Genomic DNA, 27551 nt, shown 5'->3' with positions numbered 1-27551 from the left:
TTGCGTAGCAGCACATGTAGGGGTTCTAGCAAGGTGCTTAATCCGGGTAAGAAATTACCAAAATAGTTGAGGATTCCCAGGAACGACCGCAGCTCCATCACGTTCTGTGGTCTCTGCGCGTTCTTGATGGCCTCCGTCCTGGTGTCGGTGGGTCTGATGCTGTCTGCCGCGATTCTTCTCCCTAAGGACTCGAGCTCTGGCGCCAGGAAAACACACTTCGAGTGTTTCAACCTGAGTCCCATGCGATCTAGCCGACTTAGAACCTCTTCCGATGGTGTCCTGACCTGTGACCAGTATGTCATCCTGTAAAACCACGGTGCACAGAACCGACTTTAGCAGACTCTCCATGTTTCTTTGCAAAATTGCTGTGGCGGATCGAATCCCAAACAGGCATCTATTGTAGATGAACAGACATTTGTGCGTGTTGATGCAGGTAAGGCCTTTCGAACATTCCGCCAGCTCCTGCGTCATGTAGGCCGAGGTCAGGTCCAACTTGGTGAACGTCTTTCTTCCAGCTAGGGTCGCAAATAGGTCGTCTGCCTTGGGTAGCGGGTACTGGTCCTGTAGCAAAAAACGGTTAATCGTTACTTTATAGTCCCCACAAATTCTGACCGTGCCATCTCCTTTGAGATGAAACAATCGGACTGGCCCACTTGTTAAACTCCACCGGCGCAATGATGCCTTCTCGTTGCAGCCTGTCCAGCTCAATTTCCACTTTCTCCCGCATCATATATGGCACCATCCATGACTTGTGGTGTATGGGTCGTGTACCAGGTACCAAGTGGATCTGCACCCTCGCCCCCAAGAAACTTCAGATGCCTGGCTCAAACAATGATAGGAACTTGCTCAGAATCTGGGCACATGAGGCGTCGTCGGACGAGAGCGCTCGGATGTCATCCCAGTTCCAGCGGATATTTCCTAGCCAGCTTCTGCCGAACAGTGTGGAGCCATCTCCTGGTACAATCCATAGTGGTAGTTCGTGCACTGCTGCATCATAGGAGACTTTTACTGCTGTGCTGCCAATTACAGGGATCAGCTCTTTAGTGTAAGTTCTTAGCTTGGTATGAATTGGGCTAAGCTTGGGCCTGTGTGCCTTGTTGCACCACAGCCTGTCGAAGGCCTTTTTGCTCATGATAGATTGACTCGCACCCATGTCCAGTTCCATGGATATTGGAATTCCATCCAGTTCGACTTTTAGCATGATCGGTGGACATTTCGTGGTGAAGGTGTGTACCCCGTACACTTCTGCTTCCTCAATTCGAGTCTCTAGTTCAGCCTGAATCGCCATGGATCGATCCTCCTCTGCAATGTGGTGGTTTGCAGGGTTTGCAGTTCATCTGCACATTCGCTGGAGGTGTCCCATTGTTCCAGAATCTTTGTAAGCATAGTGCTTGAAGCGGCATTGATGGGCTCAATGATCACCTCCGCAGCGCCAACAAAGTGTTAACTGCCTCGCATTAACGTTTGATGGCGGACTCTGGGTCATCTGAGGTCGTGCAGCTGCAGGCGTGAACATTCTGCCATATGCATTCCTGTCTGAAAACGACGTTACTTTGTGTACAGTACTTGCCGAAACCTCTTTATGCTGCGAAATTTGTTTGGTGTTATTGCTGGTGGACATAAATGCCTGGGCTATCATTATGGCTTTGCTCAGGTTCGGTGTTTCAACAGTCAATAGTTTGCGAAGGATAACCTCGTGGCCAATGCCAAGCACAAAGAAGTCTCTTAGCATTTGTTCCAGGAATCCATCGAATTCGCAAAGTCCTGCAAGGCGCCGTACTTCGGCGACGTAACTCGCCACTTCCTGGCCTTCAGACCGTTGATATGTGTAAAATCGATACCTTGCCATCAGAACGCTTTCCTTCGGATTTAGGTGCTCCCGGACCAGCGTACACAGTTCTTCATACGATTTGGTTGTTGGTTTCACTGGAGCTAGAAGATTCTTCATGAGGCCATAGGTTGTTGCCCCGCAGACGGTGAGGAGGATCGCCCATCATTTGGCAGCGTTTTCATCCCCTTCCAGCTCATTGGCCACAAAGTATTGGTTGAGTCGCTCCACGAAGGCCTCCCAATCGTCCCCTTCTGAGGAATTCTCCAGGATACCAACAGTTCTCTGCATTTTCACGCGGTTGTTTGTTATCTCGTCGCCAGTTGTTAAGCTCATAATAAAGTAATGCGACTGCGTACTGTAGACAATGAGTAAGTGTGAACATAGCTCCTTTATTCAAACTCCAGAGTGTTGAGAAGCCTGCTTATATACAGTGCTCCCAAGGAATGCTGGGATCCCTTGGGACTCCAACAGGTATGCCCTCTGGTGGCAATATGATACAGATTACATAGGGTTGCATACATAACAGATCCCTGAGGCACCCCACTAGTTACTGGTTACCAACCAGAGAATGAACCATTTATCCCAACTCTCTGTTTTCTGTTAGTTAGCCAATCCTCTATCCATGCTAATACATTACCCCCAGCCCCGTGAACTTTTATCTTGTGCAGTAACCTTTTATGTGGCACCTTGTCAAATGCCTTCTGGAAGTCCAAATACACCACATCCACTGGTTCCCCTTTATCCACCCTGTTCGTTAGATCCTCAAAGAACTCCAGCAATAAAGAACTCATAACGGTGATTGGCAGTGCAGTAATCAAGGTGTCGTATGAAGGTGCGGTTCACAATTTACCATTATGGATTGTTCCAGGCAATGGTCCAACGCTGTTCGGCAGTAACTGATTCGAAAAAATCAAATGGAACTGGAATAAGATCAAAGCATTGTCGTCGTCGGAGGATACTTCATGTGCTCAAGTGCTGAGCAAGTTCCCCTCGCAATTTGAACCAGGCATCGGCAATTTCACGGGAGCTAAGGTGCAGATCCACGTGGACTCGGATGCAACACCCGTCCATCATAAAGCTCGGTCAGTTCCGTACATGATGAGGGAGAAGGTCGAAATCGAACTGGACAGACTCCAGCGTGAAGGGATCATATCACCAGTCGAATTTAACGAATGGGTCAGCCCCATTGTTCCCTTGTTGAAAAGTGATGAAACTGTCAGGTTTGTGGAGACTACAAGGCTTCAATCAACCGAGTTTCGAAACAGGATCAATACCGGTTATCGAAGGCTGATGATCTGTTTGCAATGCTAGCCGGGGGGAAGTCATTCACAAAACTGCATCTGACGTCAGCCTACATGACACAGGAGCTGGTCGACACATTGAAGAAACTTACGTGCATCAACACTCATAAAGGACTGTTTATCTACAACAGGTGCCCTTTTGGAATTCTCTCGGCTGCAGCCATATTTCAGAGGAACATAATGAGTCTACTGAAGTCCATCCCCAGAACCGCCGTGTTCCAAGATGACATCCTGGTCACAGGTTGTGACACCGCCGAACATCTGAACAACCTGGAAGAGGTTCTACATTGTCTGGACAAAGTGGGACTCAGACTGAAACGCTCGAAGTGCGTTTTCATGGCACCGGAAGCCGAATTCCTGGGGAGGAAAATTGTTGCTGACGGTATCAGGCCTACGGACTCAAAAACCAAGGCCATCAAAAATGCACCCAAGCCTCAGAATGTGACGGAGCTGCGTTCGTTCCTTGGTTTACTCAACTACTTCGGTAATTTCTTACTTAGATTGAGTACTAAAGCCACTGCACATGCTGCTAAGAAAAGGCGACAACTGGGTTTGGGGTGCATCTCAAGATAGAACTTTTGAGAAAGCTACTAATCTAATTTGCTCTAACAAGCTGTTGGTACATTCCGTGTAAGTGTCTAGCATTGGCCTGTGATGCTTCGTCATATGGAGTTGGTTGCGTGCTCCAACAAGCTAATGAGTCGGGCAAATTACAACTTGTTGCATATGCTTCAAAAAGTCTGTCAAAGGCGGAAAGAGCCGACAGCATGATAGAGAAAGAAGCACTAGCCTGTGTGTATGGGGTTAAAAAGATGCATCAGTACCTGTTTGGTCTTCGGTTTGAACTGGAAACAGATCACAAGCCGCTCATTTTATTGTTTTCGGAAAACAAAAGTATCAATACCAATGCATCATCCCACATACAGAGGTGAGCGCTGACATTATCTGCCTATGATTATGTCATTCGCCATAGACCTGGCACTGAGAATTGTGCCGATGCATTGAGCCCTCTGCCGCTGCCCACATTGGAGGTGAAAATGCCACAACGGGCAGAGCTACTGTTAGTCATGGATGCTTCTGAAAGTGAAGGAACCCCTGTCACGGCCCAACAAGTTAAGACCTGGATCAGCCAGGATCCGATAGTATCGGTTGTGAAACATGTTATGTATGGAGAAAGAGTCAGACTGAACACTTTGAGCTCAAAGTAAAGTGTGACCGTAGTCTTTTATTGCAGGTCTCCAGAATGCCTCTCCAACCTGTGAGGCCTCCTTAAATACCTGTTCTCCCAAGGGATTATGGGATCCCGTGGGACTCGAGGGGATGAGCCCTCTGGTGGCTGTACAGAGTTTACATATATAACAAAATGTTGTATCCTTAGTGGTGATTGGTCTGCCATACCCAAGCAAATGTGTGAGGAGACCAAATCTTACATCCGTCGCAAAGACAAACTATCCATTCAATCAGATTGTTCACTGTGGGGTAATCATGTTGTTATGCCCAAGAAAGGCAGAGAGAAATTTGTACATGATCTACATAGTACACATCCCGGTATTGTCATGATGAAAGCCATTGCCAGGCCTCATGTATGGTAGCCTGGAATTGACTCTGATCTGGAATCATGTCTGCATCAGTGCAACACTTGCATGCAGCAATGCAGTGGTAAAGCACCAGCAGAATCACCGCTGAGCCTGTGGTCATGGTCATCTAAACCATGGTCCAGGATCCACATCGACTTTGTAGGTCCCTTCCTGGGAAAGATGTTCTTATTTGTGGTGGATGCTTATTCCAAGTGGATAGAGTATACAATCATGTCATCCAGCACATCCACAGCTACCATTGAGAGCCTTTGTGTCATGTTTGCTACGCATGGTCTGCCTGACATTGTTGTAAGTGACAACGGATCTTGCTTCACCAGTATGGAGTTTCAAGAGTTCATGAAAGTCAATGGTATCAAACATGTGAGGTCAGCACCATTCAAACCCGCATCCAATGGGCAAGCAGAGCATGCGGTCCAAACCATCAAGCAGAGTATGAAATGTGTAACTCAAGGTTCTCTGCAAACTCGCTTGTCACGCATATTGCTTAATTACAGGACAAGACCCCATACGCTTAGCGGGGTCTCCCTTGCTGAACTATTGATGAAAAGAGGTCTCAAGACCAGGCTCTCTCATCTACCCTGACTTGAATAATCGTGTCGAATACAGACGTCAAAGACAGCAAGGGTATCATGATTTCGCTACTGTGTCACGCGACATTTCTATTAATGAGGAGAAACTTCTTCACTCAGAATTGTGAACCTGTGGAATTCTCTACCACAGAAATTTGTTGAGACCAGTTCGTTAGATATATTCTAAAGGGAGTTAGATGTGGCCATTAACGCTAAAGGGATCAAGTGGTATGGAGAGAAAGCAGGAATGGGGTACTGAATTTGCATGATCAACCATGATCATATTGAAGGGTGGTGCAGGCTCGAAGGGCCGAATGGCCTACTCCTGCACCTACTTTCTATGTTTCTATGATCCTGTCTATATACTGAATTATGATCAAGGTCCCAAATGGATCACCGGTACTGTTACAGCCAAGGAGAGTAACAGAGTGTTTATCGTTAATCTCAAGAATAGGCAGACATGCAGGAAACATGTTGATAAGATAAAGCTGCGGCACATGGATGAACTGGAACAGTCTGAGGAAGACACAATCAGTGACCAACCAATCTACCCTCAGTCATTAGAGGACTCCGCTGTCATCAATGAATCTGGACTTTCAATCCCTGACATGGTCATTGCCACTCCCATCAGATCGGCTACCCAGCCCCCAGTCATAACAGACTCAGAACGCTCACCCAAGGCTGGAGTTGAACTGAGACGTTCAACTCGAGAGCAGAAAGCCCCGGACCGACTTAATTTGTAAAAAGACTGTTACTAATATCTTAAAGAGGGATATTGTCATGTATGTATGCTTGGATTTACTTGCCACCAGGTGGCGCCACTGTCGGAGGTCAATGGGCTGTATGCACGTGTGTGCGGCCCAGGTATAAAAGGCCAGCCATCTTGTAATGTAATCACTTTGGGCCCTAATAAAGTAGAGCCAGGTTTGTACCTGTTCGGAGTTTACAGTATTCAGTCTATCAAGTTATTACATACACAATCTAAGTGTACTAACCTTTTCTTGCAGGTCTTCATACTTACCGATCATGTAAGACCTGCCTCCACGCAGCGGTCTCTTCTGCCACTGGAGCGGAGGACCGCCCGGACCAATCTGGGGATTCAGCGGGCGGGAGGACTTTTGTCAGCATTGCACGCTGGCGCATGCCAGCAGACGCTCCCAGCGGTCTTCTCTCCCCACTGGCTTGAGGACCTGACCAAACTCACTCGGAGATGAGAGCGTCCAGAAAACATGGAGACCTTTCTCGGCGGCAGCCGGCGGTAAGTCGACCAAACTTGGGCCCTGATTGCTGGAGTGAGAAATAAACACAGCTTCTACAAACCAGAAGGCCTTTGGTTTGATTCTTGATGAGTAATTTTAACCTAATCCGTCTTGTTCGAAACAAACAAGATCGGATTGGATCGGCTCGACTGCCCTGTACACCCTGACCCTGCCTGATTTTGCTTTCCTAGACTGTGCTCTGTTTACTGATCTTAGCTAGGGCAAATGTTTGGGTGTATAAATTAGCTCAACTGTCCATGAGCCAGGACTAGGAAAATCATCCAGGATTTCCACCCCTGATTACTGTTTAACGACCTCTATGGGGAAAGTTTAATTGTGTGGTTGCAAGGTGGGCATGTTAATCAAGCCTCCATGTATGACTAGCATTGGAGGGCCTGAACTGCTTGTAGACCCATTCCCCAGATTTCAAGAGAGGATAGTGGTAACAACAAAATGTTCACAGGGAGGAGGACCCAGCTTGGGTGAGCACAAACAGCTGCAGGGAACGTGGCTTGGGAAGGCCATTTGGGAGAACCCAACAGCTGTGAGGGTCCTGGCAAAGGAGATACTAATGGCTCTGGGGACAAGGAAGGAAGAGAATTGTGAGTTTACGGTAAGTGAAACATCAAGACTATTTTGATTTTTAATTAATTCATTTTCCTGATTTTGGTGGCACTTAATGAATAAGCAGGACGAGCATCGGGTGGGGGAAAGAAGAGCTTTGAAATCTTTCCATTTTAAATTTGTCAAATCCATCCCCATAAAAAGGTCAGTTAATGATAGAGCCACTGCCCCAAATGCTGGCTTTGGACCTGAGCTGAGCACACAGCCAATATATGGATCATAATTTACAGATTAATTATTGGAGAAGGGGATGAGATTGTGGTAGAATTACAACCTACTAGTGTGTTGATTGCATTTCTAGAGAACTTCAGCATGAAGCTTTTCAAAGCTATGCACACACACTTCATCATATCCAAAGCCTTCCCCCTCCTTGCCTGAGCCAGGAAACTTGTTTTTATGTTTACAGTGTATATGTGTGTGTGTAGGGGTGCAAAGGAATGGGGCACATGAGTACTGCCCAGAATCTGTCAGCGATAATAATAGGATGCTTAGCTATTTTGTGGGAGGATGCTTGCAACTCAAGGGTACAGAGAGATCTCACAGCTGGTTTGTAATGAATAATGTCCTTTGGGTTCTACATATGCATACACAGTCCTCATTCTAATACTCATTTATATGAATACGTATATATAGGGATACATTTCATAGTCCACATATACTTGATAACACAACTTTATCTATATTATGTGAGGTTATCATTAACTTTATACCCATATTTAAACAAATGCAAAATACTACGGATGCTGAAAGACAAAGTTATTCTCAAAAAGCTTTAAAAATGATCTGAAGCAATCCAAACAGCTCTATTTTTCACAAAGAACATTATTGTCTTTAAAGCTCTTACAGGTACATGTATGATACAGGGCAGCTAGAGTGTGAACGACTGAAACCCATGGCATACATCTTAAGAGTTTCAACTTCTTTAACAAAGCAAAATTCAGTCAGGCAGAGTCATGAAAGGAATTTATGAAGGGGAAGTCATGTTTGACAAATTTGCTGGAATTCTTAGAGGATGTAATGAACAAGACGGATAAAGGGGAACCAGTGGATGTGGTGTATTTGGACTACGAGAAGGCAATTGACAAGGTGCCACATAAAAGGTTACTGCACAAGATAAAAGTTCACAGGGTTGGGGGTAATATATTAGCATGGATAGAGGATTGGCTAACGAACAGAAAACAGAGAGTCAGGATAAATGGTTCATTCTCTGGTTGGCAATCAGTAACCAGTGGGGTGCCACAGGGATCAGTGCAGGGATCAGCAACTATTTACAAATTATATTAATGACTTGGAAGAAGGGACCGAGTGCAACGTAGCCAAGTTTGCTGATGATACAAAGATGAAAGGAAAAGCAATGTGTGAGGAGGACACAACAAATCTGCAAAAGAACATAGACAGGCTAAGTGAGTGGGCAAAAATTTGGCAGATGGAGAATAATGTTGGAAAGTGTGAAGTCATGCACTTTGGCAGAAAAAAAATCAAAGAGCAAGTTTAATTTAAATGGAGAAAGATTGCAAAGTAGAGTGGGATCTGGGGCTACTTGTGCATGAAACACAAAAGGATAGTATGCAGGCACAGCAAGTGATCAGGAAGGCCAATGGAATCTTGGCCTTTATTGCAAAGGGGATGGAGTATAAAAGCAGGGAAATCTTGCCACAGCTATACAGGGTATTGGTGAGGCCACACCCGAAATACTGCGTGCAGTTTTGGTTTCCATATTTACGAAAGGATATACTTGCTTTGGAGGCAGTTCAGAGAAAGTTCACAAGGCTGATTCCGGAGATGAGGGGGTTGACTTATGAGGAAAGGTTGAGTAGGTTGGACCTCTACTCATTGGAAATCAGAAGAATGAAAGGTGATCTTATCGAAATGTAAAAGATTATGAAGGGCTTGACAAGGTGGATGCAGGGAGGATGTTTCCACTGATATGGGAGACTAGGGGGCATAATCTTAGAATAAGGAGCTGCCCATTTAAATGAGATGAGAAGAAATTTCTTCTCTCAGAGGGTTGTGGATCTGTGGAATTTGCTGCCTCAGAGAGCTGTGGAAGCTGGGACATTGAATAAATTTAAGACAGAAATAGACAGTTTCTTAAACAATAATTGTTTCTTAGAACAGTATGTTACAGAACCTACAAGGGAGCAAGCTATCTTAGATCTGGTCCTGTGTAATGAGACAGGAATAATAAACGATCTCCTAGTAAAAGATCCTCTCGGAATGAGTGATCACAGTATGGTTGAATTTGTAATACAGATTGAGGGTGAGGAAGTAGTGTCTCAAACGAGCATACTATGCTTAATCAAAGGGGACTACAGTGGGATGAGGGCAGAGTCAGCTAAAGTAGACTGGGAACATGGACTAAACGGTGGAACAATTGAGGAACAGTGGAGAACTTTTAAGGAGCTCTTTCATTGTGCGCAACAAAAATATATTCCAGTGAAAAAGAAGGGCGGTAAGAGAAGGGATAACCAGCCGTGGATAACCAAGGAAATAAAGGAGAGTATCAAATTAAAAACCAATGCGTATAAGGTGGCCAAGGTTAGTGGGAAACTGGAAGACTGGGGAAATTTTAAACGACAGCAAAGTATGACTAACAAAGCAATAAAGAAAAGAAAGATAGATTACGAAAGTAAACTTGCGCAAAACATAAAAACAGATAGTAAAAGCTTTTACCGATATATAAAACGGAAGAGAGTGACTCAAGTAAATGTTGGTCTCTTAGAAGATGAGAAGGGGGATTTAATAATGGGAAATGTGGAAATGGCTGAGACCTTAAACAATTATTTTGCTTCGGTCTTCACAGTGGAAGACACAAAAACCATGTCAAAAATTGCTGGTCAAGGGAATGTGGGAAGGGAGGACCTTGAGACAATCACGATCACTAGGGAGGTAGTGCTGGACAGGCTAATGGGACTCAAGGTAGACAAGTCCCCTGGTCCTGATGAAATGCATCCCAGGGTATTAAAAGAGATGGTAGAAGTTAGAGCAGATGCATTCGTTATAATCTACCAAAATTCTCTGGACTCTGGGGAGGTACCAGTGGATTGGAAAGCAGCTAATGTAATGCCTCTGTTTAAAAAAGGGGGCAGATAAAAGGCAGGTAACTATAGGCCGGTTAGTTTAACATCTGTCGTGGGGAAAATGCTTGAAGCTGTCATTAAGGAAGAAATAGCGGGACATCTAGATAGGAATAGTGCAATCAAGCAGACGCAACATGGATTCATGAAGGGGAAATCATGTTTAACTAATTTACTGGAATTCTTTGAAGATAGAGGTGGATAGAGGTGTACCGTTGAATGTGGTGTATTTAGATTTCCAAAAGGCATTCGATAAGGTGCCACACAAAAAGGTTACTGCAGAAGATAAAGGTATTTGGAGTCAGCGGAAATGTATTAGCATGAATAGAGAATTGGCTGGCTAACAGAAAGCAGAGAGTTGGGATAAATGGGTCCTTTTCAGGTTGGAAATCGGTGGTTAGTGGTGTGCCACAGGGATCGGTGCTGGGACCACAACTGTTCACAATATACATAGATGACCTGGAGGAGGGGACAGAGTATAGTGTAACAAAATTTGCAGATGGCACAAAGATTAGTGGGGAAGCGGGTTGTGTAGAGGACACAGAGAGGCTGCAAAGAGATTTAGATAGGTTAAGCGAATGGGCTAAGGTTTGGCATATGGAATACAATGTCGGAAAATGTGAGGTCATCCACCTTGGAAAAAAAAACAGTAAAAGGGAATATTATTTGAATGGGGAGAAATTACAACATGCTGCGGTGCAGAGGGACCTGGGGGTCCTTGTGCATGAATCCCAAAAAGTTAGTTTGCAGGTACAGCAGTAATCAGGAAGGCGAATGGAATGTTGGCCTTCATTGCAAGAGGGATAGAGTACAAAAGCAGGGAGGTCCTGCTGCAACTGTACAGGGTATTGGTGAGGCCGCACCTGGAGTACTGCGTGCAGTTTTGGTCACCTTACTTAAGGAAGGATATACTAGCTTTGGAGGGGGTACAGAGACGATTCACTAGGCTGATTCTGGAGATGAGGGGGTTACCTTATGATGATAGATTGAGTAGACTGGGTCTTTACTCGTTGGAGTTCACAAGGATGACGGGTGATCTTACAGAAACATTTAAAATAATGAAAGGGATAGACAAGATAGAGGCATAGAGGTTGTTTCCACTAGTCGGGGAGACTAGAACTAGGGGGCACAGTCTCAAAATACGGGGGAGCCAATTTAAAACCGAGTTGAGAAGGAATTTCTTCTCCCAGAGGGTTGTGAATCTGTGGAATTCTCTGCCCAGGGAAGCAGTTGAGGCTAGCTCATTGAATGTATTCAAATCACAGATAGATACATTTTTAACCAATAAGGGAATTAAGGGTTATGGGGAGTGGGCGGGTAAGTGGAGCTGAGTCCACGGCCAGATCAGCCATGGTCTTTTTGAATGGCGGAGCAGGTTCGAGGGGCTAGATGGCCTACTCCTGTTCCTAATTCTTATGTTCTTATGTTTTTATTATAAAGGAATAAGGGGTACGGAGAGTGGGCAGGGAAGTGGAGCTGAGTCCGTGGCTTACTCCTGCTCCTATTTCTTATGTTCTTAATAACTACAAATATTTTGTTGCCCAATTTTAGCCAATTTAATATTTTCTTTTATTTTCAATTGCTTAGAATATAAAATTGATCTTACAGCAAAAAAAGTAGCTGAAGGTCCCTGATGCCTTAGTGGGTAAATGCACTGCCTGGTGTGGTGTTAGGTCACACAGGTTCAATCCATGGTTTTCCCTGCCTCAGCTGATGAATCAGTACTCCACCATGTTGAACACCACTTGGAAGAAGCTCTGAGGGTATCAAGGGCACAGAATGTACTCTGAGTGGGGGACTACTGACCGAGCTGGCTGAGTCCTGAAAGACATAGCTGCCAGACTAGGCCTGCAACAGGTGGTGAGAGAACCAACACAATGGAAAAGCCTACCTGACCTCGTCCTCACCAATCTACCTGTTGTAGATGCATCTGTCCATGACAGTATTGGTAGCAGTGACCAATGCACAGAACTTGTGAAGACAAAGTCCTGTCTTCACACTGACGACATCCTCCATCGTGTTGTGTGGCTATCATTGTGCTAAATGGGATAGATTCAGAACAGATCTCGCAGCTCAAAACCTGGGCATCCATGAGGCACTGCTGACCATTAGCAGTAGCAGAACTGTACTCCACCACAATCTGTAACTGCATGATCCGGCATATCCCTCACTCTACCATTACCATCAAGCCAGGGGACCAACCCTGATTCAAAGAAGAATGTAGAAGATCATGCCAGGAGCAGCACCAGGTGTACCTAAAAATAAGGTGCCAACCTGGGGAAGCTGCAACACAGGACTACATGCAGGCTAAACAGCAGAATAAGCATGCTATGGACAGATCTAAGCAATCTCACAACCAACGAATCAGATCAAAGCACTGCAGTCCTACCATATCCTGTCATGAATGGTGGTGGACAATTGAACAACTAACGGAAGGAGGAGGCTTCATGACCATCCCCATCCTCAATGATGGCGGAGCCTAGCACGCGAGTGCAAAAGACAAGGCATCTTCAGCCAAAAGTACCATGTGGATGATCTATCTCGGCCTCCTTCTGAGGCCCTCACTATCATAGAAGCCAGTCTTCAGCAAACTCGATTCACTCCACGTGATATCAAGAAAAGGCTGAGCGTACTGGATACAGCAAAGGCTTTGGGCCCCGACAACATGCTGAAGATTTGTGCTCTAGAACTAGCCGTGCCTCTAGCCAAGCTGTTCCAGTACAGCTACAGCACTGGCATCTACCCAACAATGTGGAAAACTGCCCAGGTAAGTTCTGTCCACAAAAAGCAGGACAAATCCAATCCGACCAATTAACCCCCATCAGTCCACTGTCAATCATTAGCAAAGTAATGGAAGGTGTCTTTGACAGTGTGCCAAGCGGCACTTACTCACTAATAACCTGCTCACCGATGCTCAATTTGGGCTCCACACCTCATTATAGCCTTGGTCCAAAGAGCTGAATTCTACAGGTGTGGTGAGAGTGACTGCCCTTGATATCAAGGTAGCATTTGACCAGGTGTGGCATCAAGGAGCTCGAGCAAAATTGAAGGCAATGGGAATCAGGCTGGCTGGAGTCATCCTAGCATAAAGGAAGATGTTTGTGGTGATTGGAGGCCAATCATTTCAGCCCCAGGACATCGCTGCAAGAGTTCCTCAGGGCAGTGTCCTAGTCCCAACCATTTTTAGCTGCTTCAGCAATGACCTTCCCTCCATCATAAGGTCAGAAGTGGATTATTTGCTGACGATTTCAAAGTGTTCAGTTCCATTCGCAATTCCCCAGATAATGAAGCTGTCCGTGCCCGCATACAGCAAGACCTGGATACATTCAGGCTTGGGCTGATAATTGGCAAGTAACATTCGTGCCACACAAGTGCCAGGCAATAGCTATCTCCAACAAGAAAGAGTTTAACCACTACCCCATCAGATTCAATGGCAGTACCATCACGGAATCCCCCACCATCAACATCCTGGGGGTCATCATTGACCAAAAGCTTAACCGGACCAACTACATAAATACTGTGGCTACAAGAGAAGGTCAGAGGCTGGGTATTCTGCGATGTGTAACTCATTTTTAACTTCCCAAGGACCTTCCACCATCTACAAGACACAAGTCAGGAGTGTGATGGAATGCACTCCACTTGCCTGGATGAGTGCAGCTCCAACAACACTCAGGAAGACAACAACATCCAGGACAAAGCAGCACACTTAATTGGTATCCCATCCACCACCTTAAACATTCACTCCCTCCACCACCAGCACACCATGGCTGCAGTGCATACCATCTACAAGATGCACTGCAGCAACTCTCCAAGGCTTCTTTGACTGAACTTCCCAAACCCGTGACCTCTACCATGTAGAAGAACAAGGGCAGCAGGCGCATGGGAACATCAACACCTCGAACACCACCATCCGTTCCTTCATCGTCGCTGGGTCAAAATCCTGGAACTTCCTCCATAAAAGGGAGTAGCTTCACCACACGGACTGCAGCAGTTCAAGAAGGCAGCTCAACACCACCTTCTCAAGGACAATTAGGGAGAGGCAATAAATGCTGGCCTTGCCTGTGACACCCACATCCAAGGAACGAATAAAAAAAAAACTGCGGCTAAGGCAAGATCAGGGGTGCTATAACTGGCCTCAGAATCACTAAGATAAAGGGAGGAATACCATCCAAAGTTCCTACTCTTAATCACTCACACTGCTGAAAAGTGTGAATATGGGGTAAGAACAGAATTGGGCTCAGCCACTATAACTTCCAGTTGAACGGCTTGCTGGCATTAAGGGGTAGTTTTCCAAATTAATGCTCCTGCAGGGGTCCTTTCCCACCATCACCGCATTTGGGTGCTCTGCATTAATTTAAATGGTCAGAAAATCATGTGCAGCGTGTACCCAAATTTCCTATAAGCGCAACTGGTTGGAAAAGCTTCCATCCAGGAGCACAAAATTGGAAAAATACTCTCTTTACTGTTGAGGCTCACATTTGAAGAATGGCCTCTTGGCTGAGCTATCAGAGGGCTTCGAGTACCCACATCGCATAATGGGTTTACACCTTCGGGAAACAACAGGGGGAAATTGGAGAGGAAAATGGGCAAGAGGAAAATAGTCAATTTAAAAAAAAAGTAATTATGAGTAAAGGAGAGCTGCCTCAGTATTAGAAGGTATGCTGGGTGGAAAACCTCCAACTAACAGTCCTTTCATCTCCAGTACATGAGTTTGGATCCAGTTCAGACTTATTGCACTGAAATACGTTGTATAATGAAGTCCATTCAACTGAATACTACAAACATTTCACAAAACTGACCCATGTGGGCGCTGAACACAGAAAGATTTGCAAAATCTCTTTGGAGCTACAAATGGGAAAGTTACACATCTCCTGTAGCCAATTGCTTGTTTCAAAAATCCTAGTTCCAACAAGTAGCAGTTAACTCTGAGTGTAAACTTCAACATAGAGTGACAGGATTTGAGATGGTGATTTATTGTCGGAGAAAGAATTCTACAGCAGCATGCAAAACGTCACTGCTGGTGTTTAGTATCATACAACTAGAACAACTTACATTTCTACACCGTCTTTAACATTCTAAAATGTCCCAAGATGTTTCGCTGGAGTGCTATAAAACATAATTTGACACCGAGCCACATAAGGAGAAATTAAGGTAGATGAAAAAGTAGGTTTTAGAGAGCGCCTTAAAGGAAGAAAGAGAAGTGGAGAGATTTAGGGAGGGAGTTCCAGAGCTTGGGGCCTAGGCAGCTGAAGACAAGGCCACTAATGGTGAAGCGATTAAAATTGGGGATGTCATGTATCCTACATGGCTACTGTTTGTACCATCACAAGGTGTGGCACCAGAGGGCACAGCATGGGAGACTTGTAGGTTACCTGTACAGGTGTGCCTGGCCTAGTATAAAAGGCAGACCACCAGATGTGATCCTCACTCTGGAGTTATCAATAAAGGACTAAGGTCACTACAGTTCAAGTGCAACACATTGTCTCGTGGAGTCATTGTCAGAGCATCCAAGGACATAACAGGAGATGCTCAAGAGGCCAGAATTAAAGGAACGCAGGTATCTTGGAGAGTTGTGGGGCTGAAGGAGATTACAGAGATAGGGAGGGCGAGGCTATGGAGGGATTTAAAAACAACAATGATAATTTAAAAATCAATACAGAACTTTGAGGTGCAGTTGAAGCAGCCACTTTGCTTCTGATACAGATGCTTGTGCTGCCCCTTCAGTCTTGCAGCAGTCTGCACAGGATGAAAGTCTGACCCCTCTATCCCTCTCTCTGCTGGGTTCTAAGTAAAGAAGTTAGGCCAGTCTCAATCCAGTCCTTAATGAACACACATCCATAACATAAAATTGCCTACAATTTATCTCACCAAGCTGGGAACATTTGGCCAATTGTGAGAAATGAAAATGTCACTATGATGCAGTACGCATTGTCTTCTTAGGCTGAGGTTGAGGTATATGTTTGAGGCAGAATCAATGTAGCTTAGCTGTGATATGCCTGATTTGGGTGTGCTTGATAATGTGTGAAACGTGGTAAAATGCTTCCTTCCCAATATAGATATCGCTTGTAGTGTCCTTACACCTTACTATAGAATCACACGAGGCATGTATTGCAGACAAGGTCACTACATGACCTGAACCTTTATTCCCAGGATCAAGAAGTGCTGACCCTGCGTGGGACCTCCCTTTATATACCTGGATGACCAGGTGAGGAGTGTCTACCACAAGTTCACCCCCTGTGGTCAAGGTGTGCATTACACAGGTGTATACAGTGTACAGTGTTGTTACATAAAGGTTACAGTTATGTGAAGGTTACAAACATGACATGACTTCCCCCCAACGTCTTTGAGTCAAAGATTGAGTCTTTCAGGTGCTCGACGCTCTCTCGTGGAGCGCTGCAGTTCGGGCTCTGGTGGTTGGGCCTTGGCATGCGTCTTGTCGCCTGAGGTGATTCCGGCTCATCCGGGCTGACCGCAGGGACTGTGCATGCTGGTGAATGTCCTTGTTGCTCGTTCACTGGCAGTGGTGTGGGTGACATCTCATGATCTTCCTCAGGTTCCTCAGTGTCCATGCTGAACCTTTTCTTTACTTGGTCCAAATGTTTGCGACATATCTGCCCATTGTTAAGCCTGACCACTATGACCCTATTCCCCTCTTTGCCAATTACAGTACCCTCAAGACACTTGGGTCCCAAAGCATGATTGAGAATGAATACAGGGTCATGAATTTCTATGCATCTCCCCAGTGAATTGCGATCATGGCACTCAATTTGGGACTGGCGTTTGCCCTCAACAATGTCTGACAGGTCTGGATGAATGAGGGACAGCCGCGTTTTAAGCGTGCGTTTCATGAGTAGTTCCGCAGGAGGGACTCCCGTGAGCGAATGCGGCCGGGACCTATAGGCCAGCAGGAGGCGCGATAGGCGGTACTGAAGGGAGGGTCCTTGAATCCGGAGCATGCCCTGTTTTATGATTTGAACCGCACGTTCCGCCTGGCCATTGGAAGCCGGCTTGAACGGTGCTGTCCTGACATGTTTGATACCATTACCAGACATAAACTCCTGGAATTCATAGCTACTGAAACACGGGCCATTATCGCTAACCAGGATGTCCGACAAGCTGTGGGTCACAAAGACCGTACGCAGACTTTCCACGGTGGTGGATATCATGCACGAATTCAATATGATGCACTCGATCCATTTCGAGTATGCATCGACAACAATCAGGAACATTTTTCCCATGAACGGGCCCGCATAGTCTACGTGAATACGTGATCATGGCCTGGTGGGCCAGGGCCATGGGCTGAATGGGGCCTCCCTGGGGGCATTTCCCAGCTGAGCACATGTCGTACACCTGCGAACCCAGTGTTCCAGGTCTGAGTCAATTCCCGGCCACCATACATGTGACCGGGCAATAGCCTTCATTAGCACGATGCCTGGGTGCTCGCTGTGGAGTTCCCTGATGAGTGCTTCCCTTCCTTTCTGGGGCATGACTACCCAGTTGCCCCATAGCAGGCAGTCGGCTTCGATGGAGAGCTCGTCCATCTGTCTGTGAAATGGCCTGACCTCCTAGGGGCACGTTCCGTGTGCGGGCGCCCAATCCCCAGTCAGGACACATTTCTTTATCAGGGATAGGAGGGGATCTCTGTTGGTCCAGATTTTGATCTGGCGGGCTGTGATGGGGAAGCCTGCGGTGTCGAAAGCCTCAACGGCCATGACCATCTCCACGCTTTTCTCCGACGCTCCCTCAGTGGTCGCCAGTGGGAGCCTGCTGAGCGCGTCAGTGCAATTTTCGGTGCCTGGCCGGTGCCGTATGGTGCAGTCATACACAACCAGCCTGAGGGCCCACTGCTGTATGCGAGCTGACGCATTGGCATTGACAGCCTTGCTGTCGGACAACAGGGATGTTAACGGTTTGTGGTCCGTTTCTAACTTGAACCTTCTGCCGAAAAGGTACTGGTGCATCTTTTTCACCCCGTAGACACATGCGAGTGCTTCTTTTTCAACCATCCCATATCCCCGTTCTGCCTGGGAGAGCGAACTGGAGGCATAAGCCACAGGTTGGAGTTGGCCCTCATCATTACTCTGCTGCAACATGCACCCAACCCCATAGGATGATGCATCACACGTTAAAAGCAGTTTCTTACAGGGGTTGTACAAGGTCAACAGCTTGTTAGAACAAAGCAGATTCCGCACCCGATTGAAAGCCCTTTCTTGACAGTCCCCCCAAAACCATTCACAATCCTTACCGAGGAGCATGTGCAGCAGCTCCAACAATGTGCTTAAGTTCGGCAGAAAGTTCCTGAAGTAGTTCAATAGTCCCAGAAATGACCGCAACTCCGATGTGTTGCCGGGCCTGGGCACATGACGGATCGCCTCCGTTTTGGATTTGGTAGGCCGGATTCTGTCTGCGGCAACTCTCCTGCCCAAAAACTCGACCTCTGGGGCCAAAAACATATACTCGGACTTCTTTAGTCGCAGGCCTACCCGGTCCAGTCGGTGTAGCACCTCCTCCAGGTTGTGGAGGTGTTCCTCAGTGTCTCGACCCGTGATTAGGATGTCATCTTGGAATACGACTGTTCCAGGGATGGATTTAAGCAAGCTTTCCATGTTCCTCTGGAAGATAGCGGCCACTGAACAAATGCCAAACGGACACCTGTTGTAAACGAATAGCCCCTTGTGTGTCGTGATGGTGGTCAGAAGCTTGGATTCTTCAGCCAGTTCCTGAGTCATGTAGGCTGAGGTGAGGTCCAACTTGGTGAACAGCTTGCCACCTGCCAGCGTGGCAGAAAGATCCTCCGCTCTCGGAAGCGGGTATTGGTCCTGTAGTGACACTCGGTTGATGGTGGCCTTATAGTCGCCACAAATCCTGACCGAGCCATCCGCTTTAAGGACAGGAACGATGGGGCTTGCCAGTCACTGAATTCAACAGGCGAAATTGTGCCCTCTCTTAGCAGCCTGTCCAACTCACTCTCAGTTCTCTCATGCATCACATACGGCACGGCTCTGGCTTTGTGGTGCACTGGTCTAGCATCTGGGGTGATGCGTATCACTACTTTGGTGCCCTTAAAGGTCCCGACACCTGGTTGAAAAATTGGCTCGAATTTTTGTAGGACCTGTGAGCAAGAGCTTCACTCCACAGATGAAATGGCATGCACATCCCCCCATTTCCAGTTCATCTCGGCTAGCCAGCTCCTCCCCAAGAGCGCGGGACCATTCCCCGGGACAATCCAGAGTGGCAGCCAGTTCTCCGATCCATTGTGTGTGACCACCAAGTTTGCACTGCCTAGTACTGGGATGATCTCTCTGGTGTACGTCCGTAGTTGCATGTCAATGCGTTCCAATTTGGGCCTGTTAGCTTTGAGTGGCCATAGTTTTTCAAATTGTTAGGCACTTATAAGTGACTGGCTGGCTCCTGCATCCAGCTCCATGCGTACCGGGATGCCATTTAATCGAACTTTCATCATCATAGGTGGCGTTTTGGTATATGAGCTATGGACGTCTGCCACATGAACCCGCTGGATTTCAACATCCATAGCTTTGCCCCAAGCATCACCCTGCCTTGCAGACCCCTCGTCTGATTCCTCTGCCTCGTAAACTAGCCTCGCTATGGGCTTTCTGCACATTCTGGACAGATGTCCACTGAAGTTACAGTTTCTACAGATAAATTGTTGAAACCTACAGGTTTTCGCAGCGTGTCTGCCACTGCACTTCCAGCATGAGCTGAGATTGTTGTGAACAAAGGAACTGTTAACAGGCATTCCTCTCTGATTATCTCTGATTACTCCTGAGCATTCTGTTGCTGAGTGTCAATGGTCCCATCCCGGGACGCATTGTCCCTTATGATGGCGTGAATTGCCGATCCCCCTGCCATTGTCTCTGTTGCTGGCCCACCCTAGAGTCTGTTGCTGCCTGGGCGGTGTCAAATTGCCCTTGCCTGCCTGCGGGGTTCTGAATCTTGTTTACAATGTTAACTCCCTGGTCCATCGCCACGTTGGAACCAGGGCTGCACGCGTAAATTATCTTGGCCTCCTCTTCCCCTGCCATGAAGGTCTGAGCTATCAGCGTTGCCCATTCCAAAGTCAAGTCCTTGGTTTCAATAAGCTTCCTGAAAATCGCGGCATGACCAATGCCCTCAATGAAGAAATCCCTTAACATCTCCCCCCTGCAGGCATCTGTGAACTTACAGAGGCTGGCCAAATGCCGAAGGTCCGCAACGAAGTCTGATATGCTTTGTCCCTCCCGACGCCGGTGTGTATAGAACCGGTGCCAGGCCATGTGTATACAGCTCGCCGGTTTGAGGTGCTCACCGATCAGAGTGCTGAGCTCGTCAAAGGACTTGTCCACCGGCTTCTCGGGTGTGAGCAGGTCTTTCATCAGTGCATACGTCTTGGATCCACAACTGATCAGTAGATGCGCCCTCTGCTTGCCAGCCGCTTCTTCTCCCAGCCAGTCCTTCGTGACAAAGCTCTGCTGGAGCCTCTCAACAAAATCGTCCCAGTCCTCACCAACACAGTACCATTCCTCTGTGCTACCGGTGGCCATCCTCGTGGGTCGTTGATTCTTGTTTCTCGTCGCCAAATGTAGTGTCCTTACACCTTACTATAGAATCACACGAGGCATGTACTGCAGATAAGGTCCCTACATGACCTGAACCTTTATTCACAGAATCAAGAAGTGCTGACCCTGCGTGGGACCTCCCTTTATATACCTGGATGGCCAGGTGAGGAGTGTCTCCCACAAGTTCACCCCCTGTGGTCAAGGTGTGCATTACTCAGGTGTATACAGTGTACAATGTTGTTACATAAAGGTTACAGTTATGTGAAGTTTACAAACATGACATCGCTCATCTTAATGAAACAAAAAATATACATTTTTCACAACAATAACCTCAGTTCCCGCAGGGGCTCTCCTTGTCTCACGCTGTAACTCTGGCCAGAGGCAACAGAACCAAAAGAAAAAGGACGGCCATTTTCTTTGATGTTCCACCCAAGTTGCAGAACCCCTGCGGAACTTTAAGGGAGAGGTCTTTTACCCATTCCTCCTTCAAATAAAATCTACCAGTCCTGTCCTTCATCTTAAAAATTAAACCAAGGAACAACTTTTTCAATGACAAAAAAGTAAATTACAATGTGTTGGTAGAAAATGATCTGACAAAAATCAGAAAAACTTAAGCTTTTGCACAATGCAACAATTCTGCAAGCAGCAGTGTACTCTTAAAATTCAGATGCTTTTACTAAAACAAAGCCTTGCACCTATTAATAACTACAAACAGTAATAAAGTGTGCAGAACTTCTTAAAAATGTGCGCCTAAATGTTAAAGTATATTTTTTTACACATTTTTAAGCAATCCAGTACAGTTCGCTCCGGTGCTATAGAATCATAGAATGATACAGCACAGAAGGAGGCCATTCATCCCATCGGCCTGTGGCAGTTCTTTGGGAGAACTATCCAGTTAGTCCCACTCCCCTGCTCTTTCCCCATAGCCCTGTCATTTTTTTCCTTTCTAGTATTTATCCAATTCCCTTTTGAATGTTATTAGTGAATCTACTTCCACCACACTTTTAGGCAGTGCATTCCAGATCACAACAACTCGCTGCGTAAAAATGTTTCCTCATACTGCCCTCTGTTTCTTTTACCAACCACTAATCTAAATCTGTGTCCTCTGGTTCCTGACTATTCTTCCACTGGAAACAGTTTCTCCTTATTTATTCTATCAAAACCAATAATGATTTTGAACACCTCTATCAAATCTCCTCTTGACCTTCTTTGCTCTATGGAGAACAACCCCAGCTTCTCCAGTCTCGCCATATAACTGAAATCCCTTATCCCTGTTACCATACTAATAAATCTCTCTGCACCCTCTCTAAGGCCTTGACATCCTGCGTAAGGTGTGGTCCCAGAGTTGAACACAATACTCCAGCTGAGGCCGAAGCAGTGATTTATAAAGATTTAGCCGAACCTCCTGGCTTTTGTACACTATTCCTCTATTAATAAAGCCAAGAATCCCATGTGCTTTTTAACAGCCTTCTAAACTTTTCTTATCACTTTCAAAGATTCATGTACATTCACTCTCAGATCTCTCTTTCGGATGAGACATTAAGCCAAGATGAGACATCTGCTCTCTCAGGTGGACGTAAAAGATCCCATGGCACTATTTTGAAGAACATCAGGGGGGTTATCCCCGATGTCCTGGCCAATATTTATCCCTCAACCAACATCACGAGGAAAAGATATTATCTGGTCATTATCACAAATACTTTTGTGAAAGCTTGCTGTCCGCAAATTGGCTGCCGTGTTTCCCACATTTCAAAAGTAACTGCACTTCAAAAGTACTTCATTGTCTGTAAAGCTCTTTGAGAGGTCCGGTGGTCCTGAAAGGCGCTATATAATTGCAAGTCTTTCTTTTCTCTCTGTTCCTGCATCCCCTTTAAAATTGGACAATATAGTTCCTATTTCCCCATCACATTTTTTCTATCAAAATATATAATTTCACACTTCATAGAAACATAGAAATTTACAGCGCAGAAGGAGGCCATTTTGGCCCATCATGTCCACGCCGACTGACAAAGAGCTGCACGGCCCTCGGTCAGCAGCCCTAAAGATTACATATAAACCTACTAACAATGAACAATGGCGGAAAGAGCACCCAGCCCAACCAATCCGCCTCACACAACTGCGAAACCCCTTATACTGAAACCTTCTACACTCCACCCCAACCGGAGCCATGTGACCTCCTGGGGCAGGCAAAAGCCAGGCCAATTTAGGGAGAAAAAGATCTGGGAAAATTCCTCTCCGACCCATCCAGGCGATCAAACTAGTCCAGTTGGATCACCCTGGCCGTATTCGATTCCCTGCAGTACTTACCATTATATCTGCGCTGGCCAACAAAAGGTTATCCTGTCTAATCCCAATTACCAGCTCTAGGTCCCTAACTCTGCAGGTTACGGCACTTTAAGTGCCCATCCAACCATCTCTTAAAAGTTGTGAGGTTTTCTGCATCCACCACTCTTCCAGGCAGTGAATTCCAGATCCCCACAACCCTCTGCATAAAGAAGCCCCTCCCCCTCAAATCCCCTCTAAACCTTCCACCAACCACCTTAAAACTATGCCCCCTCATAATAGACGCCTCCACCAATGGAAATAGACCCTTACTATCTACTAAGTCCAGGCTCCTGAATATTTTGTAGACTCAATGCGGTCTCCTCTCAACCTCCTCTGTTCCAATGAGAACAAACCCAGCCTATCCAATTTGTCCTCATAACTATTCTCTGCGATAAATTTCATCTGCCATGTATCCGCCCATTTTACCAACCTGTCTATGTCCTCCAGAAGTCTGTTACTAGCCTCCTCATTGTTTACTATTATTTCTAAGTTTCATGTCTTCTGCAAACTACATATTGATACCAGCACCAATTGCATGTATTCACTGCTCTAAATAACATACACCAGAGACAGATAGCATAGCATCATAGGTAGCATCACTGCTGATTCTCCAGAATATTTATATTTTAATAATGGATGTTTCTACTGAACTATAATCAAGCTCTACTCAAAAGCAAAGACTAAAAACATCATGATAACTTATTCGACACCACGCTCCCAGCAGGGAGCTAGCCTCTTAAGGAGCACATGCCAGAGCAGGAGCCCTGTATTGCCAGTTCTCCCAACACATTCCCTTCCAGCATGGCTCTCATTGAGATCAGTTAATTTACCCTGTCATGTTTTACTCCTGTACATTGAAACCATTATCCTTTGTATTAAATACTCAAATTCCTTAATATATTATCAAAAAAAGCAAAATATATTCAAATTGGACCTTGTTTGGAACAATAGGATAGGTTACGGAGCCAAAAGATTACAGAGAAATTAGACACAGAGACAAGTTGTACGGCCCAACGAGTCCACATCGATGCTTATCCCCCACATGAGCAGTAGTGCTAATTCCGTGTGCCTATCCCATTCCCACATCCCTTTAATCCCCCATTCCTCCCCCTTCCTTTAACGACCTACTCTTGAATGTAAAATGTTTCTTTTTAAGATTCTGTTTTGGTCCACCTATGGAGTGGAAAAGCTGTGTCTTTTCCCACTATTTCTAATTGTACAATGCTAAAGGTTTGTAAATGACAATTAAAGGCGCGAGGATTCTGATTGTGCAAAGAGCCCCAAAGGGAGCTTACGGAAGTGCTAACTCCCCTCAAAGGAGAAATCCATTCACTTTAATAGAAAAAGAAAAGATGTGATCCTGGGCATGCCAAGAGAGACCCACACACACTTCTCTATTACCTCATTTACAGTACAGCAGATTGAGACTGGTACCCATGTTAGAGAGCTACAAGCCTGTAGCACCATTATACTGCCAGCTCCACAATACTGTGTACTTAGACAAAGGGTAGATCTGCTCATGCATAAAGACCCACTGAATAATCTTGGAATGAGGATAAGATTTTTAATGTTCTTAAAGAGCCTGTCATAATGTCTTCTCTTTGCCAACATTAAAAATATGAAAGATAATCTGCACATTGTCTGTGATTGTTGAACCATTAAAATGTGTTTGAAGCTGAAGCTGAGTTCAGACAGAAGATATTTTGTGATATTTTAACCAAACTACCCAATCTCCTTATGTAGAGCTGTGTATTTCTAGCAATTTCAGTTATTTCTTATTTTCACCATTATCTTCAAAATTGCTCAGCAGTTCCGATGGATTCCTTCTATAAGTTTGGTGGGAGTCCACTGGCAAAGCCACAAACTTAGCCGAGATCCAGATATGCCATATCCTAGCCTTAAGGCAACGTTTCCTGTATGGCCTTGTACCTGCCCCTACAAGGTCAGTGGCATAGGGGGATAGTGGGGGAAGGACTGCACATGGATTCTCTCGGTTGGGAATTCCTGGGTTCTGACCTTCAGTTTGGGCCTGGTGTAACATCGGCGCAAGTACACCTCACCGAAACTGGAAGAAGTGGGGTCAACCTGGGGGTTCAGGTCAGGACACCCAGGATGGCAGGGGGGGGGGGGGGAATTTTTTTTACTTATTAAGATTGTCATGGGGTCAGCGGAATTGTTCTTTTGTGGAGGTATGGGATGGGGGGAGAATCTAGCACATGCTCTGGACCAGTCAGCTTACACCAGCATTTTGAGGATCTTCAGCCAGGGTTGGGGAATAGGTTCCCCCAAAGCCCTGATCCTAGGGCTTGATCCTAGAGGCACTCTTTCTGACCCTGTGAACGTTGCAGGGTCAGCTGCAGAATTCTGTGGCGAGCTCAAATTTTCCGGGCCATTGTTTTTTTGGCAGCCATTTCAGCAGTTCCAATTTGGCTTCCCTCTTGATGGGCCTGACTCATTTAGGTCAAATTGATAAGAATATTAAAACTTAGGGCTAGATCCCTCATATCCAAAAAACAAGCAGATTTTCTTTGTGGCCAGAGAATCTTTGCAGGCTTGCTCAGAGTCACACACCCTTTTAGTACTGGGTTTGACATAAACAAATTCCACTGTCCTTAAATGAGGGCATCCTCTGTCCTTAAAATGGCACTTAGTACATCGCACAGCATGCTACGTAATCTTCTATGTCTGCTACATATTATTGCACAGATTCAAAAGCAAATTCACACAAGCAGCAAATTTTTTCTCAGGCTTTCGATATAAATTTTAATGATCAGCCACCACATATAATTTCATCATCTAACAAAGTATAATTCAGATTAATAACAAAACAGAAATAAAAATAAATGGTGGAAAGCTGAGGCATACCTGGTCCATTCCAGTCTTCCAGCTCCAAATTAGACTGGCCTGGCTTTTCCCCATCTGATTCTGCTGTTTCCCGACTGCCATCTTCATCACCTGAATAACAAACATAATGTACAAAGGTGACTTGTATAGACAGAAGAACAGTTTACAGTGAATGCTTTCCTTCCAGGAAAAGTGCCAAAGCTGTAGTTAGATAGATCACTAATCAAGTTTTGGAGATGCTTATTCACCTACATAAGGGGCATCTTCTAATATAGTAAAATGTGAATACATGTGAAGAAGTTAGTCACTAGATTACTTTATTTTCATTCAACAGATCAAATATTCAATTTCTTGATCCAAAAGGAAAATTCCAATAGTTACCATCTGTGACAGTGCTAGTCATTACTGCCAGAGCGCAGAGTCCATCACTACAATAGTTGTGCATCAACCCCTTGAGTCAATTTTTGCATGAACCCCTTGATAAATTCAGTTAGTTTGACAAGAGAGGGTTAGCACATTGTTTAGTTAGGGAGAGGCAAAAAGTCAATTGGTAAATCCAAGCCTTTTTCCAAACTCTTGCACATGATAATCGGCGCTACCTCTGTATATCAGTAGTACTCAGAATCAAGCCCATGGAAGGGGTGGAGCAATCATTTGTGGCCCACTACCCTTTAATCTGTGCAGACATACTGCTGTGGATGTCTGGATGTGGAATGCTGCAAGAGCTGGAAATCAGCGCTGTTCTCTCATGTGCTACCGCTGCCGAGTCGCAGAAATCAAATGAATGTTTTTTGGAGGTAGGGCTTTCCTGGCATTGGTATGTCAAGTGAAGGAGCTCTATTCAAACTAATAGTTTAAATAAACTATTGTTCTACAACTTTTATCCTCCAGTTCCTGTGTGGAAATGCAGAACTCCAGTGGGCAACAATCCATTTGAAATCAGGAACTTGGTGTGTGGAAAATCACGGTAGCAAACCCACGTCCACTTCGGCATTTCTGAGAGTGGCCCTTCAATAAGATGATGCTCAGAATTAATCTCTATTCAAAAGTTCAAGTAGATGAATAACTTTTATTTTACATGATGAATATTAATGGTGCACACTGATGGTGTGTACATATCTTACCTTCCCATTTGTAATGCTGGCTTGCTTGACAAGCAGTGAATGGGAACATTTGTTTAGGCCCCAATTTATACTCCATAGCCTGGAAACTACTGTTGGCATTTCGCCTGCCACTTGTGGTATGGTAGTGTTACTAATTGGTAATTTAGTAAATACTATTTACCCACGTTTATTGGCTATTTCCCAAATGCTGTAAAATTGCTGTGGACTGAATTGCTTCTGAGCGCTAAATAGCTAAAGATGTGTGTTAGTCATTAATCCTATTATTGCCACTATAATAGCTTGTTAAGAACATAGGTGTCCGCATTCCAAATGCACTGCACATGCAATGAGCTGCTAGCCCTCATTTTGAATCGGTATTATTGCAGAGGCTGAAAAATGAACTGCTGTATACTTGACCACAACTTCAATTACACTACGGTCTAGAAAATGCGTAGCGCCCCGTT

At 45.5% G+C, this 27551-nt stretch overlaps 1 protein-coding gene across 3 annotated transcripts in view; it reads right to left on the bottom strand.

Annotated features, from left to right (window-relative positions):
• Positions 1-27551, bottom strand: part of zfpm2a (zinc finger protein, FOG family member 2a) — a 1363132-nt gene that overhangs the window by 899589 nt on the left and 435992 nt on the right. For all 3 annotated transcript variants that reach the window (XM_070888458.1, XM_070888457.1, XM_070888459.1), the window contains exon 3: positions 26006-26095. In XM_070888458.1, the coding sequence (XP_070744559.1) occupies positions 26006-26095 (90 nt within the window). The remainder of the gene's footprint in view (positions 1-26005; positions 26096-27551) is intronic.

Source organism: Pristiophorus japonicus, chromosome 1, assembly GCF_044704955.1.
Source record: "Pristiophorus japonicus isolate sPriJap1 chromosome 1, sPriJap1.hap1, whole genome shotgun sequence".
In the NCBI taxonomy this organism is placed as follows: domain Eukaryota; kingdom Metazoa; phylum Chordata; class Chondrichthyes; family Pristiophoridae; genus Pristiophorus; species Pristiophorus japonicus.
Note: the sequence above shows the minus strand (reverse complement) of the source record. Positions and strands in the feature narration are given on the sequence as shown.